We start from the raw sequence: 17140 nt of genomic DNA on the forward strand, positions 1-17140 counted from the left end.
AGATGTGGTTTGAGCGGGATGAGGGACGTTTTGGTCAGGTATTTGCAGAAAAGATTTGCATCATCACAGCAGCATTGCTTCTTTCTGCTCTCCTGTTTGTTGCATGCAGTCTAAATGTTTGTAACAGCCATCTATCCATCCATCCATCCATATCTCGTTACCATCCATCCATCCATCCATCCTATCTAGTTTCCATCTATCCATCGGATATCTCTCATAGCCATCCACTGATCTAAATATTCAATGTATTTCATTTCCATCCCAATATATCTTGCTGTCATCCATCCATTCATCCATCCATCTGATATATCCAGTTGCCATCCATCCATCCATATATCTAGCTGCAATTTATACATATATCTAGTTGCCACTGATCCATCCATCTATCAGGAAAATCTTGTTGCCATTCGCCCCGCCATCCATCAGATATATCGTCATCCATCCATCCATCCATCAGGAAAACCTTGTTGCCATCCATCCATCCATCCATCCATCCGATATATCTAGTTGTCATTCATCCATCCATTGGATATACCTAGGTGCCATCCATCTATCCATAAATCTAGTTGCCATTGATCCACCCATCCATCAGATATATCTAGTTGCCACTGATCCATCCATCCATCCATCCATCAGATATATCTAGTTGCCACTGATTCATCCATCCATCCATCCATCCATCCATCCATCCATCCATCCATCCATCCATCCATCCATCCATCCATCCATCCATCAGATATATCTAGTTGCCACTAATCCATCCATCCATCCAACATATCTAGTTGCTACTGATCCCTCCATCCATCAGATATATCTTGTTGTCATTCATCCACTCATCCATATATCTAGCTGCCATTCATCCATATATCTAGCTGCCATTTCATCCATATATCTAGCTGCCATTCATCCATCCATCCATCAGATATATCTAGTTGTTTTTCATCCATCCATCCATCCATTTCTAGTTGCCACTGATGCATCCATCCATCATATATATCTAGTTGCCATTCATCCATCCATCTATCGGATATATCTTGTTGCCATCCATCCATCAGATGTATCTAGTTGCTTTTCATCCATCCATCCATCCATCAGATATATCTAGTTGCTTTTCATCCATCCATCCATCCATCCATCCATCAGATATATCTAGTTGCTTTTCATCCATCCATCCATCCATCAGATATATCTAGCTGCCACTGATGTATCCATCCATCCATCCATCCATCCATCCATCCATTTCTAGTTGCCACTGATCCATCTATCCAACAGATATATCTAGTTGTCATTGAGCCATCCACTCATCAGATATTTCTAGTTGCCACCCATCCACCCTATTGAGCTGCCTGTGTTTACTTTACTGGCACAGATTTCTAGCATACCCACTTTCTTTCTTAGGATTATATCACTGAAGTAAGTCTATATAACAAGAGGCACTTTACTGTATCTGTGCAACATGTGCAGTAGGACTGCTAACCACAGTTAAAATATGAGAGCGAGTGTCCCTGATTTTGTGAGAGAGAGCTAGGCTAGCTGTGCCTGGGTGTGGACCATAGTCTGCTCCATGAGTGGAAAAGATCAACAATACAGTCCTGTCATTATCCTCACCGTACGCACAAACACAGCAAAAATGTGTTTACGTTAGATAACGCTTTCCCACACATCACTGTGTGTATTTTTAATCACTTTTCACTGCTCAGTGAATAATGTATTAACATGTATAGGCATACACACATACAGCTTCACAAAAACACTAAACATAACAGACGCACCAGATGCAAGAGTTAAGCAGTTTTACAAAGTTATCAACCTTCTCTGTTAGCAGTAAACAATTTTCTGTGTTCACCTAGGTCGAGATACTCAAGCTATGATTAATCTCTGTGGGTGTGCACATGAAAGCATTTATGACCAGCAGCCAGTTGTTTGAAACACTGAGAGGAGTTGAGTGGCTAACTTTTTCCATGAAGGGACAAGAAATCACACTATGTACACTAACAGTCAAACATTTGGACAAACCTAACTGAATATGCATGGTTTATAATCATAAAGACATTTTGGTGTCTAAAGGGCTAATATGAATAGTAAAGTTGATGCCTGTGTGCAAAATTGTGTCTAAAACAAACTGGTTAAAAATGGAAAAACGTTTTTTTGAAACGGCCCCCAATTTACTTGCTTTCAGCAAAAATAAGGTCTCAGCATACAATTATCTTCTTAATTCCTGCTGGAAAAAGCATCTCAGGTGGCTCCTCATGAAGCTGCGTTAAAGAACACAAAGAGTGTGTACAACTGTATCAAAGTGAAAGGGGGGGCTAATTTCTAAAAGAGTCTAAAATAAATTTACACAGTTCCACATGTTATTTCATAGTTGTGAATAACAGTCATCACTGCTACATTCTAAAATATGGTAAACAGTAAAAAAATAAATAAATAAAATAAGGAAACCCTCCTGTGGCTAGGCAATTTTAAACTTTTGGCTAGCAGTGTAATATGAAGAAGGTAAAGTAACTTAATTATAGCAATAGCATCACTGCTTTCACTTTGTTAACTGTGCTGCATTTTACTGTTCCAATAACTCAGTTTTCTTTATATGTTCATAGCAGGATTTCTCTTTCACTGAAAAGCGATATCTTCTATATACCTGCCTGGCTGTTTGCCGCAAACATCACAAAGTGGTTGCTGTGCTTTCATGTGTAATTATTACCCACTTGGTGTGGGGTGTCAACCTCCAACAGAAGGCGGGACTTGATCAGTCCAAGAACCGTAATCCTGTACCCAATCCGTAGAGCAGGTCTGGCGTGCAGCACAAGTTGCCATGGCAATGCTACCCGGTAAAGAGTGATCCACCATTATGAGACAGAAAACCAAAGTTAGACTGAACTAAGTAGAACGTCAGCAGGTTAAGCTTTGAGAGGTCAGCTCCAGGCTTCCTAACATGAGAGCAGCAAGCCATTACAGAAGCACGCTCATTGCAGGCGTTCTGGGGAATATCAATACGGGCTGTTACAGCTAAAGAGGTGAGGAGCCACTAAGCTTTACGTCTGACATCAAGGTGAAGGACACATCACAGAGAAGGATAATAACACTGACACTGAATAGTTTCACCACGAGTCTGCAAAAGCCTGCAATACACACATGAGCATGTACGCACACACACACACGCATGCACACGCACACACCTAATATGAATTGTGTAATGTGATCAGCACATTGTGTTACAGGACCTGCGGTGAGTCACTGGGGCTGAAAAAGAGCAGTACAAGAAGAACTCATTTTGAGTTTAATGAAAAGAAGGAAAAAGGGAAAGGACAAAAATAAAAAGTAAAGAATGGGTAGAATGGAAGGAAAGTTTCAAATGCAAGGAAAGAAAGGAAGGAATGGAAGGATTCAAATGCATAAAGATTCAATACATACAGAAAAAAGGAACACAAGAAGGAAAGCAAGAAATAATACAAAAGGAAAGAAAAATACAAGCAAGAAAGAAAGAAAGAAAAAGAAAAAAAAGACAGGCAGAGGGCTGGAGTGCTAATGGCCTTTTCAGGGCTGAAGTGTGAATGGAAAGTCAGAGCGTAGATTGCTTTGTAAAGAGCAGGTTAACTGTGAAATCAAAGGAAATGCATGGCAGAGTGAGGAGTTCCTTCAGAGACTGAATGATGTAGATGCTGCTTTTAAGTCTTCAGCAAGAGAAGCACTAAAATCCTAAATCAGAGCGAGTTACAGTCACTTACACAGCAATCGCAACAAACGAGGCTCAATCAGCGCTCCAGTCGCTCAGAGTGAGAGCGGATCTGGCCACGCATTTCACTTTAACAGCCCCTCGGGACCAGCTATGAGCATATCAATCCTCCATAAACAACATTCCTACACTCTCTCCCTCTCTCATTTTCTCTCTCACACACACACACACACACACACACACACACACACACACACACACACACACACACACACACACGCACGCACGCACAATAATGAGGAGCGAAGAACCAAATAAACGATTCTACGAGCCTCACTGCAGCGGAAAATGAAAGAGCATACTGGATTGGAAAAAATGTAGGTCTAAAAACCCTCTTTCCACTTCCTCTTCCTAAACTGGTCATAAATGATGCAATCAGCAGAGACAGAGAGAATTCCAGTCATTGTTATCATTACAACCCCAGCCCACTTCTTCACAAGAAATTGCTTGCAAAACAAAAAATTATTCACACGGCACAGAAACAAAATTTGAATTTCCTCAGGATTAAATGAGGGCAACAGAGTGAAAGCCAAAGGAAAAAAGAAGAAAACATTCCAATTTCAAACGAGCGCAGTTTTGTTCTCAGCGGACCTGACATTTCTGTTTGAGCAAACAGCATTTTGCAGACGGCGTTTTGCAGGGCGTGTGGTGGGCTTGATTGCGTGATGTTTTCAGGACCGCACTCCAAGGTCCTACAGCCAAAGCAACGAAGACGCACAAAAAGTGGAAGAAAGAAAAAGTGGAAGGAGAGTGACTCACCTAGGTCTTTGGATCCCTGGCTCTCACTGGCCAGCTCCCCCATCCGTACCAGAGCATCGAAGTAGCCCTTGGCAGCAAACGTCACAGCTATGAAGGCAATAAAGTCAGGTTAGAGTTTGGAAGAAGTCAGGCCAAACCGGTACAAAAATGATGTACAATACAGATATTAATGTAAAATAAAATGTCATTTCTGCCTGTTTTGGAGGACATCCCTCAGTTCAACTCTCAATAACGTTGCTGGCATGCATTTTTTGAAATGTGTAAGATTTACAAAAGTCTTTTTAGGTGAGCTTTTATTGTGGCAGTTGTACACAATAGTTTTGATATGGAGAAAGTTGCAGTTGCGCTGTCTGTTTTATCTCAGCATAGCTGTCTTTGTGTAGAGGTGGGAATTATTTCGATGGCAAGGCCTTCTCCCCGCTGCCCTTTCACCCCTCACTGCTCACTAGCACCTTAGCACAGAGTCACAACAGTGTCTTAGTTAATCTGATAACAAAGGAAAAGGGAAATAATTTTTTTTGACTTTAAAAATCCGAGTTGATTTCCGTTACACCTGCAGAAAGAAGCAACTGAAAATTCCAGTCAATCAAATTTTTTCAGCCAGCCCAAATTCAGAAAAAAGCCCAGCCAATTGAGTGCAAGCGCATGCCTATAATAGGTCCCTCCCACTTAACTAAGAGACAGTGAGAAGACACCAATGCCCAATCTAAATCTCTGGACCGTCTCCAGTCTCACAGACTTTGAACGTACAGTCTGCAACATTCACAGAAGTGTTTCATGTCATCATACCGGATCTACAAGGCCGTACAGCTGCAAGAGCAGAAAAATGCTAATGAGAGGGCACTTCAGCTTGACTTAACTTCCATGGCTGGAATGACACCAAAATCTGCACATTTACTACATTCGTCTAAATTGTTTCTATTCATTATTTTTCAGAACTTCTCCCATTTCGTTGATGTCTCGTGTTTCACTATGAATTTCGGGTAACTCCAGGAGCAAAGTCTGCTGAAGGCTGCATCCCAAGCCGCCTTTCTCATTAACTCTCATTCTCATTAACTTAGACTGGGCACAAGGGGTACTGGCAGTACTGTTTCGGTCATAACTTGGTAGACTAATGCATTAAAGTAAAATGCACTTTTGGATACATTTGACATATTTTCATTGTTTTACCCAACCATGATAATATTTTGTGTATAAATGTCCTGCTTCAGCCTTTACAGCCATAATAGAAGGGAGCAGATTGTGACTGATAATGTGTTTCTAACCAACAGGCCCTCCCAGAAAAAAAAGAAAAGAAAAAAGGAAAGGCGCTCATGTAAATCTGCTGCCAGAGGAGTTACAGCGTGTGCACATCCCCGTTGGGAACAGTAACATCAGTCCATCAATTTCGGCATGTAGAAACACAGCTTTTTGGATGCTACTGTGTTTTCTGTCTCCATTCTGTCTCCATTCTTTTCTTGTTGAAGCACATGGTTTGTTTAATTAGAGTAAGAATAAAGACTGACTGACGTGTGACTTATATTCCTATTCATGTGTTTGGTAGTTCAAAAATGTAGTTTAGGCTTCAGGCTTTGTTACATCATGTTCTCTACATATCAAATAAATGCAACAACAGTATTCAGAAATCGAGCAATTCATGGAAAAAAACTACATAAAACATATCATAAGACATATGAGCATGAAAATCACTATTAATCAGTAATTAATGTTTTTCCCAGCGGTGTCAGTTTATTAAAATATAAAGCGAGCCAGTAATTATCTGCATGATTTCCACAGACACAGATAAATCTGTGGGACTAATAATCAGCCGACCGATACATCAGTGAGTCGCTGGTAACAAGTGCGGGAAATAGTACAAAACAGTTCTTCGACTTCATTATTGCAGCCTCTGGTGGTTTTGGTAAAGCACTGCTGAGGAAACCACATTAAAAATGCTCCTTCACAGGGCTGCTGAAACTGCTGTGGAGCTAGTTCACCAGCTGGGAGCTCCTCAGCGCAGGCAAACGCTGGAGTGGATGAGCCAGGAGCACAACAGGAAGCTCTTTCGCTTTTAAAGGAAGCACATTTATCGGCTGCGCAGACCAGCCTCCCTGTGGACTCAAGTCCGGCTTGGACCCCGTTCAGCTGTTGTTCTCAATCCCGGACCACCCACACACGTAGCGTGCACACACACATACGCATACTCACACAATTTCCTTACTGCATGCCTCATTAACCAGCAAAATGTCAACTTGCGAGGAGAAAAAAAATTTAACCGTTATCTCTATTACACAAAATCTCTATGGACTTGGAGTTTGTGTGCTATGCTTTGCTTCTCTGTATGACTTCCTACAATTTCAAAACCAAAAACTTCTGACTTTGTAGGAAAATCAGTGAAGAACAGGTCAGCCTGTCTTGTCACGATTAGTAAAGACCTTTCCATCACAGTTTTTTTTTTTTTGGATATCAAGTTCAAGCTTAGGGTTATCCTTAGAAATGTCTTACTACATATGCTGTCACATGAAAAAGGTTAGACACCCCTGGTCAAATGACATGTTCTGTTGATTTTCTAAGTGAAAATAGCTGAACATGTCCTCTACAGAGAACAAACTTCTGCACATTTTAATGCACAGTTACTGTTTAACTGCTGGCTTTATAGGTTTTATTTTTTTCAGTTTGTTAAACTCTGCAAATAAACAGAAATTGTGTACTAAAACTAGCAGAAAATACCATTTTACCACAAGTTTGTTCCTTGTAGAGGACGTCTTTCACAAATCAACAAAACATGTCACTTGACTGAGGGTGCTGAGGACTGAGGAACTTTTGCAAACGACTGTGGGCATATAAATATATATAACACACATGGAACATGTCACTGTTGTCAGAAGAAACCTTGTATCTCCAAAATGGTAACTTTACAGGAGAAGGAAAAAACCTACTTTACTTTTAATGTAAGGCAGTGGAACCAGACTTTTTTCCAGGTCATTTTGTGCTGTTTATTTTGGTTCATTCTTCATGAAATCTACAAACAATGTAAAGGCATAACAAATAAATTGCCTCAAATAAGTAGATATCCAATATTTAGCTACTATTACACAGGTGTTGGACGTTACATGGTACAAAGTAACATGTCATCACTTCTTCTGTAACAAAGTAGTGTCATTCATAGTTTAAATTCTTGTAATCGTTACAGTTACTGACGTATTAAGAATCATGTTGCTGGCATTACTCATACGTCTTCAAGCGGACAATAATAGTTATGTGATGCATTAAACATACATTTCCTCTTTATTGATTATTTGTGCCTGTGCTTTTACATAATTTGAGCTGAAGAAGAGAACTCTAACCTCACCCAAACATTTTCATTTCAGAAACAGCTCTGTCAGCTTTACCATTTATTCATAAACATTTTATTTTGAGGCAACACTTCTACTGACTAGTTTACCATTTCTCAAACAGATAAACAGATTTTTATCAGGTCTAACTGGTTATGCTTTCTTCAAAAAGCATTCCAAATGATGTTTACAGTGATTGGCTCTAACTTTCTAACAAAGTAAATTCCTGAACATGGCTACTACATTTGCACAGCTCGCACGGATTTATGTGGGTTTTACAGAGTAACACAGAAGTAAAGTAATGAGTATTAAGATGACATTTTTTCAGAAAGAAATCCCATTAGGGTTTGAGAGAAGTAATTAGTCGTTCGTAATGGAATTACTTTCGTGAGTAACTCAAAAACTGCTCACACACAAAGCCAGACCAACTGTAGTGAGTGCAGTTTATACAGCTCCCATGCTACACAAAGCCTCTCTGCCTCAGAGGCTGTACAAGCAGTGGCAGCCCATCCTACGCTACTCTTCCTCCCCCAATACACCTCCAAATCAACAGAATCTTTCATTTGCATCTATTGAGTTTGATTGCCCATGGAATGCAGCGCTCAACAATCTGCTACAGCCAGACGAACGGAGGGAACAATTCATCAGACTGGCCAGCTGTGCCTCAGAATCTAAACTAGGGCAGACATGGGGGTTGGGTGATGGCAAAAACATACTACTGTGATCTTCATGATACATAATGTGCAGCACAATAACTTGATATCCAGGCAGCTTCTCAGAGCATCCGCACATTCACTTTTTTAGGTTGAGAGCAAACGTATGCAGCTAATTAATGCACCAAAGTTTTTTGTGAACTAGTTTATGTTTTACAGGCTTTCAGCAGTTTCCTTACATCTGCAACTGTGCAGTTATCTAGAAATACTGACAATATCTGCAGTGTGGAAAAGATACTCTAAAGTAATGTATCGCAAATCCAATAACTTATTGTCGTATCACCCACCCTTAGCGTCTATACTGCTCAAAAGTCTTAGATACATGACCAAATCATATTTAAAAAGCTATGTATCTAGGCAGCGAGCATATTTGCTCAGGAAAACGCTAATCTAAATACAAATAATATTAACATAATAATTAGGCATGTTATTTAGGTCAATGTGTTCATTTAATGATTTACCCCTCCCTAAGAAAGCCCAGTATTATGTGCAGTTATCATCTACTTTATTTAATCACTACTTCTTTAAATTAAAATCAGGTTTCCTGCTGATCGAGTTTAATCCTTGTGATGGCCGGAGACATTGAGGAAAAATCTGAAAACACCTTTTTTTTTTTTTTTGAAAATAAAGTATTTATAGCCGTATGCAACATTTTGAACACTCGGTCGATGTTCTGTTAATTTTCCTAGTGAAAATAAGTTAACATGCTCTCTACGGGGAACAAATGTAAATACACCATTTTCTGCTAATCTTAGTGCAAATTTCTATTTACATGCAGTGTTTAACATACTGGAAAATTAAAACAAGATATAAAATGTGCCCAAACTTTTGCCAATTTGACGTATTTTTGCGTATGTTAAATTCAGCAAATAAAAATTATTGTGAATTTAAATGTGCAGAAGTGTGTTCTCTATAGATGATGTATTAACATAGTTTCACACTGAAAAGTAATATAAAAAGGTCAGGGTGCCCAAACTTTTACACAAACTGTATGTTTACTATTTTGGATTTATTCTTTACTGAGTCTTTACTGACAAAAACAAATTTACTGCCCAGATAAATGGCTTAAATTATATGCTGAGGTAACTAAGAGTTTTGCACAGTACTGTATATAGTTCACGACTCATTCTGAGTAGAGTTACGCAGAAATGTGTCTCGACAGATGGGACCACTGCCCACAGATGCCTATGAGCTCTGGCTTCCCCTCTAGAGGACGCCCTCTGGTCAGCAACAGCAGCCAAGGAGGGCCACATATGTTAACATGCAGCACTAATTAAAACTCAGTCCATAGGAGCATCGTTTTCATATGATCACCTCTCCAAATTTCTCTTCAGCCTGTGAAACATCTTGCTCCAAAACCCAAAAGGCAAATCCCAGCTACTTGATTCAGTCAATGCCCCCTACTGCGAACTCCAAAACGACTCAGCACCAATCAGACACAATGGGCTGCGATAAGCTGACAGTAGGGCCAGAGGGCTAAAGACTAAAAGAAGATTAGCCACTCCTTTCCAAAGTAGACTGACATCTGACATGCCCTTGTATCCTACCCATAAACCTGATATCCTTCCCAGCTGTACCCCTGTATGACCTCTTACCTTTCCAGTATGTCCAGCCTGGCACACTGTTGTTACTAAAGAACTAACAAGCAAGAGTCCCAAGAGTGCAGCAGTAGAGCCATATGGCATGTACCCAGTCATCCACATCCACATGATAAGAGTCTTTTATGCCCAATCTGTCAGGGGCCGCTAATGCTTCAGAGGCCAAGGGCCAGTCTGTTCACTTCCCAGATTTCAGATTAGCACTTCCCAGGCTTGAGGTTTAGGAGAATTCCCCAGCTATTTCTCAAGCGACACTTGTTCTTTACTAATTAAAAAGTTAAGGCAGCATACCAATCCATTCACGAAGCCACTGATATAGGCTAGGATAGAGATGAGAAATATTGTCTGTAAATTTTCTCCTGATTAACTATTTAACAATACCACTGATTTTTCCAACGTTTATTCAGTTTTCAAGGGCAGACATACTTCAGTTCGAGCACGACTAACCCACTCTACTTTTTCCTCCTATTCCAGCTCTTAATACCGAGCTTGGTAATCAATCAGATCTTTGATCATCTGTCTCAGGTTTATTGATGTTGAGATACAAGCACCACAAGGATGCATGTCACGCATAGTGGTTCTTGAGGCCTGGATTGAAAACCTCTGTTTTAGGTCTTGTCCAGTTTATGTAGTCTTGTGGTTGTGATGTGCACACTCAATAGAGCCTGTCAGAGCTTGGCGCATCCAATTGCTGCATTTGTGTTCAACAAGGGTGGTCTTGAGAATGGTCAATAAGCCTTGTGTGCAACCCACTAGCAAGTTCACATCAGACAGTACCTCTCAGAGAGGTGTTATCACAAAGCCTCTGTGAAATCATGATGTTTCAGTTTCTGAGCAATGACGAAGGAGTGAAGTCATATAATGTAGTGGTTATATTTATTTAATATATATAGCTTCTTTATCAGATTATGAAGCTTCACCTTTTGTAATTCTGTGATCTTCTGAAATTAACATCTATTAGGTCACATCTCATGAAAAAAGGGATTTCTATGGGAAAGCTAGCTATCTAGTTTTGGCTAATGGCAGGGCACTGGGCTAGTAGCTGCTGTACTTATTTTGTCATCTAGCTTTACTAGTTTTGACCACTGTAGGCCCTGTTAGGAAAGGAAAAGGAAAAGGAAGACCACGGCATAGATGTGAAGCTGGTGTACAACTTCACATCATCAAAGTGTGGTCTCAAAGAAGGACCTTAGGGCTTACGGTTAGCACTGGCACAGGGCTGATAACACATCACTGGAATTCTTCCCAAAATGCTCAATTCTCAGTATCATACAGGGAAGAAGTCTCACATTCATGACACTAATAAAACTAGACTTTTAAGTGATATTGTTTAAAAAAACAAAAAAAACAAAACAAACAAACAAAAAAAAAAAGCACACGGCATGCACTGGCACCTTTACTCTCATTCATCATTCTCCAAGGTGTCAACTTCTTAGAGCTGACTGTCATTAAATCAGAGATTAGGAGGAGTAACTGAGAAATGTAGACATTAATGGCTGATCGGCTGCACCTGAAAAGCCCATCCTCTACACAAAGCCCTCACAGCTCCATGACTGTCCTTGCATCTATTGGCTAAATATCACTTCACCAGACACACGGCGCATGTTCTCTCCACTCTGAAAGGTCTCCGTGCCATTTGTTTGTGTCAGCCAGTCCACAACTCTCTGGAGCTGAAAAGGCACCGGTGGCTGGGTAGGAGCTGATAAGGCCATAAAGGATCATGCGAGTATCAGGGTGATAAACACCACTGTGATCATTGCATCTTGAAAAGGAGCAGCCCATGCAGGAGGTGAGAGGCGGGTGATGCGGCTTAAAGGAATCCAGCAGGATTTTTCAACCTAATCTCCATCTGCAGATTATGGTTGCATACTACAGACAAAAATTTTCAGCACATTTCCATGCACTTTGCAACTACTAATACAGAAAAACAGTCGGCTTGAAAACAAACTCATAATAGAAATAAATGGGCAGCTGCTAAATGGATGCTACAGATGTCAGAGCTGACTGAGATCAGGCTGAAAAATGCAGGACTACACCTTTCATGGTGGGTCATCAATTTTGATAGCTGATGCAACCTGTTTGAATTTCCATACAAATGCAGCTGCTCTGTTCAGTGTTCCTTTCAAAACTCGTTTCAGGACAAGCAGGCTGCAATGTCAGAATACTGCTACAGCTGTAATCCAGTCACATATGAAGCAAGGATGATGGTCTATATAGAAGCTAGCTAATGTTGTGTAAAGGCTACCCCATGTTACTCTTGTTGGACAGAGTAACTCACAGAGGCCAAAGCCATTTGGTTAACCTCAGACAGGCTACTGTCTAATTTTGTTAGCTAGCTGACTACTTTAGTTTAAGGGTGTAACAAATATTTAATAAAATTAAATAAATTTGATTAATATCAAAAACAGACAAGCCATTTAAATAACTGCTGCTTTTATCTGTTTTTATGAGAGCACAAACCTCCGCACACTGGATTTTCTCAGTTCAACAGGAAACAAAGTTTTGTTTATGTGGCTAGTGAGTCACCAGAAGCACGCAGCAGCAGCTGCACATCTAAACAGAGCAAAAACACAAAAACAGTGATTTATGGTTAGTCTTTTTTCACAGCAGTCTAGCGGTCCGTTCCTGTTAAGCCACTCTGATATCTCTGCAGTAGGCAGAGGCAGCGTTGTCCAGACTCTGTCCCTAACTGCCTGTATTAGAGCTCTAATTTCATAATGTTGGTTTGGTAAACCAAAAGCTTTTTCTACTGCTCTGGATTGCTAGATACTCTCAACTGCATTTATTTCTTAGAATAAAAGAGAGCATTCTGGATAACAAGCTGTCTACAATATATGAAAAAAGTATTAGGACACCTACATATTATATCTACAGGAGCTTTTATGACATCTTATTTTAAGTCCATAAGCATTAATATGGAGTTGGTCCCTCCTTTGCAATAACAGCTTCTACTCTTCTGGGAAGCTTTCTACAAGATTTTTGAGTGTGTCTGTGGGAATTTTTGTCCATTCATCCAGAAGAGTATTTGTGAGGTCAGACACTCATGTTGGACAAGAGGGTCTGGCTTACGGACCTTGCTTTGCGCACTGGGGCACAGCCATGCTGGAAAGGAAAGGGCCTTCCCCAAACTGTTCCCACAAACTTAAAAACATACAGTTGTCCAAAATGTCTTTGTCTGCTGAAGCATTAAGATTTATCTTGACTGGAACTAAAGGGCTCTAGGCCAACTCCTGAAAAACAACCCCATAGCATTATCCCTCCTCCACCAAACTTCACACAAAGCAGTCAGGCACATAACGTTCTCCTGGCATTTACCAAATCCAGACTCATCCATCATACTGTCAGATAAAGAAGTGTGATTTGTCACTCTACAGAATACGCTTCCTCTGCTCCAGAGTCCAGTGGCCGATTGCTTTACACGACTTCTTCCAACACAGCGTGTAGCTGATCATCCATGGAAACCCATTTTGTGAAGCTTCAGATGCACAGTTCTTTAGCTGATGTTGCTTCCAGAGGCATTTGTTTTTCAACTGTTTAATGAGCAATACAACAGAGGATAGGCACTCGGCACTTCAGCACTCGGTGGCCTGGCTCTGTGAGTTTGGGTGGTCTACCACTTCATGGCTGAGCTGTTGTTGCTCCAAAAAGCTTCCATTTCACAATAATAGCACAGCTGACGGGGCAGATCTAGCAGCACAGACATTTTACAAACTGACTTGTGGCAGAGGTGGCATCCTTTGACAGTGCCATGTTTAAAGTAACTGAGCTCATCAGTACAACCCATCCTACTGCCAGTGTTTGTCTATCGAGACTGCAAGGCTGTGTGCATAATTTGATCCACCTGTTAGTAATGGGTGGACTAAAATCTTAGTTTAATGCCGTTTCAATGTATTGTGGTCCTTTTCTTCATAACAAGCTTAAAAAATTGTTAACAGTATGCTAATGTCTTGATAGCTAGATAGTTAAATTTCCCGTTCCACCTTAAATAGTCCATCAGTACAGACGTCTGAAGTGCCAGGGAGTAACTGCTGCTCCATTTAAGGTGGAACAGGAAAATTCGAATAAGAAGCTGGCAAATAGCTGATTTCAGCTTCATATCATCGAAAAATTGGGGTGGGCGATAATAAATAATTATCCCAACTCTGAAAGCATATGATTTCCTAAAGTTAACTAAGGGCCAGTAGCGAGGTTGCTGAACCTTACCGCTCCTGTTCTATGACTGCAGACTTTCCTACAGAGCACCTTGAAGCCTGTTAACAAAGCAGTGTTCTTCTATTTGAGGGGCCCATTTCATAGGGGAAGATTTCCACCACTACCCCTTGTAACTCAGTTCCAAGGGGCAAGGTGACACTCAAAAACAAGGGGTAGGGGTACAAAAACGCTTATCAATGACACCCATTTAAACAGTCTCAGCAATCTGGCCAGGGTTGCCAAATTGGGTAAGATCCCCTGGAATAGCATTTTATGCTATTTGCTATGAGAATAATTGTCAGTGATGTTCTTCCATTACCTTGTAGTAGCTCAAGTTTCATTAATAATACTTAAACAATACAAGAATAAATAAATACTCCAAAATATAAAATATGCAATGTTTGCAGCCCTATTTTAAGTGTAACTCTAAAGTTTTTCATGAAATGTGCTAATATAGGTCATTGTCTAGCAAATATAGAGCAAGTATGGCATCATTCTTGATGTACTTTAACTCCTAGCTCCCTCAAGGCACAATGATATGCACTACTGCTTCCTCTCTAAATTGGTCATTTTCATTCGTCTTCAGTGAGCGGAATTAGCATTTTTGGTCTTATTTTTGTTCATTAATGTGTTGAATAACTAACCAGCTGTTACAATGGGTATTATCAGAACTCTAGTTTGTAGCTGGCTAGCTCGAAGACTTCTCACTATGTACTGTGGACAGGCAACATAACTTAACAAGTTGACACACCTCCTTATTGTGATTGGTTGAAAGTTGATAGTCCACATCATTTGCCTTCTTTCTTTTTTCCACTTATCATAATCATTATTTACAACTGCCAGAAAGAGAGGAGAATTTGCCAAATGTTGCAAAAATTGTTCCAACCTAAAAATCACTGACACCACCTTTAATTAGAACAGAGTGGAAGAAAATAGCAGCGTACTTACTGGAGAGGGCCTTCTCATAGTTCTTCCCCATGGCAACGAAATTTCGCAAGCAGGGATTGAACTGTTCCATGATTGTCTAAAAAGCAGAGAGGGGAGATTTGGTCAAATCCAGAGGTGCTGGAATTAGCACATATGAAAAATACATGGCTTAATTAGCATATGCATGAAGGCTCGCGTGCTGGCATTCACACACACACACACACACACACACACACACCTACCCACTTACTTACACACACTGTCTCTTCCAACTCCTACATTCCATTATGGATCTTGGCGCACAATTCAACCCCACTGTGCATTGTTATCGTATGTGTCATGATATATTGTGTGTGGCTGTTTCTGAAAGAGGCAGCCAGCTGCTGATTCTGGGGGAGGAGGAGGAGGAGGAGGAGGAGGAGGAGGAGGAGGAGGAGGAGGAGGAGGAGGAAGAGGAAGAGGAAGAGGGAGAGAGAGAGAGAGAGAGAGAGAGAGAGAGAGAGAGAGAGAGAGAGAGAGAGAGACAGACACACACACACTGGCAGCCAGCTTTGAACTACTTCTCTGAGTTTGGAGTCAGGTGATGTTTGAGAGTTAATAAGAGAAAAAAAAAAAAAGAGAGAGGGAAAGAGAGAGAGGGGGGTGGAGAGAGTGCCAAGGGTTAATGAGCATATAATGCATGTGTTTGAGGGTTTGAATAAATTAGTCATCTTATTTCTGCAGGAATTGTAAAGACAGATATTAAAGGGGGCATATCATGGAAAACTGAATTGTCTTTGCTGTTTTGACATAAAAGTTTGATGTAGTGTGTAATCCTTGTTAAATTTACAGACAGTACCATTCACTCCCTTGTTTGTTCAGTCAATAAAAGTTACAAAAAACACACACATCTTCTAAGCCGCTTATCCTTCTGGGTCACGGGGGGGAGCTGGAGCCTATCCCAGCAGTCATTGGGTGGAAGGCAGGATACACCCTGGACAGGTCACCAGTCCATCGCAGGGCAGACAGACAGACATATACATTCACACCCACACTCACACCTAAGGGCAACTTAGCATGTCCAGTTGGCCTGACTGCATGAGGAAACCGGAGTACCCAGAGGAAACCCACACAGACACAGGGAAAACACACAAATTCCACACAGAAAGGACCCTGACCGCTCAGATGGGGAATCAAACCCAGGCCCTTCTTGCTGTGAGGTGACAGCGCTACCCACTACCCATAAAACTTACAGAAATGCCATAAGCAGATTTCTGTGGGGGGGGGAAAAAGATACAAGAAAAATATATGGTCCCGTTAAAGTGCACATATGAGTGTTTGAGGTTTGCAAGAATAAAACGTCTCCAGCTTCTAGAAGCGACCAAAATAAAACACACTCGACTCGTCTGCCTTCCCATAATCCTACAAGGGATGCTCAGTGGAGCGGGCACCTGCCATAACTCTCCCAGCTCTTGTCCCTTCCCCTCCAGGGCTTCCTCCAATTAGAGCAGCAGCAGTCTTCCAGGGCCGCAGGGTTAACCAAGTTCCAGAGCTGACAGCACAATGCCACTGACACATTCACCTCTCTCTGCCTTCCTCCAACTCTCTCTGCGCATCAAACCTACCACTGATGTCTAGATCAATTCCTCAACATCCTCAAACACTGTCACAGTCTTCCAGCCACTAGAGCAATGAGGCTTGTCTCAATGCCAGAATTTTAACTTTTGACACCGTGCAGTATTTAGGGATGCACAGATACAGAATTTCTAGGAAACAATACAATAACCAATAATAAACACTTGGTTGTAGCCAATACTGTTAATTAATAAGTAGCCAATACTGTTCATTAATAAGAGATGCCTTAAATTTTGCATGGGTATGATCAACATATGATACACAGAAAGAACTGGAGATTCCCTGATCATG

General features: G+C 40.9%; 1 protein-coding gene across 5 annotated transcripts in view; it reads right to left on the reverse strand.

The window, feature by feature from the left end:
- The window catches only part of baiap2a (BAR/IMD domain containing adaptor protein 2a), a 103990-nt gene that overhangs the window by 59663 nt on the left and 27187 nt on the right, over positions 1–17140 (reverse strand). For all 5 annotated transcript variants that reach the window (XM_036590068.1, XM_036590065.1, XM_036590069.1 and 2 more), the window contains exons 2-3: positions 15257–15332; positions 4493–4579 (exon numbers count right to left, since the gene is read on the reverse strand). In XM_036590068.1, coding sequence (XP_036445961.1) covers positions 4493–4579; positions 15257–15332 — 163 coding nt within the window. The remainder of the gene's footprint in view (positions 1–4492; positions 4580–15256; positions 15333–17140) is intronic.

This window comes from Colossoma macropomum, unplaced genomic scaffold (genome assembly GCF_904425465.1).
Source record: "Colossoma macropomum unplaced genomic scaffold, Colossoma_macropomum, whole genome shotgun sequence".
NCBI classification, from domain to species: Eukaryota; Metazoa; Chordata; class Actinopteri; order Characiformes; family Serrasalmidae; genus Colossoma; species Colossoma macropomum.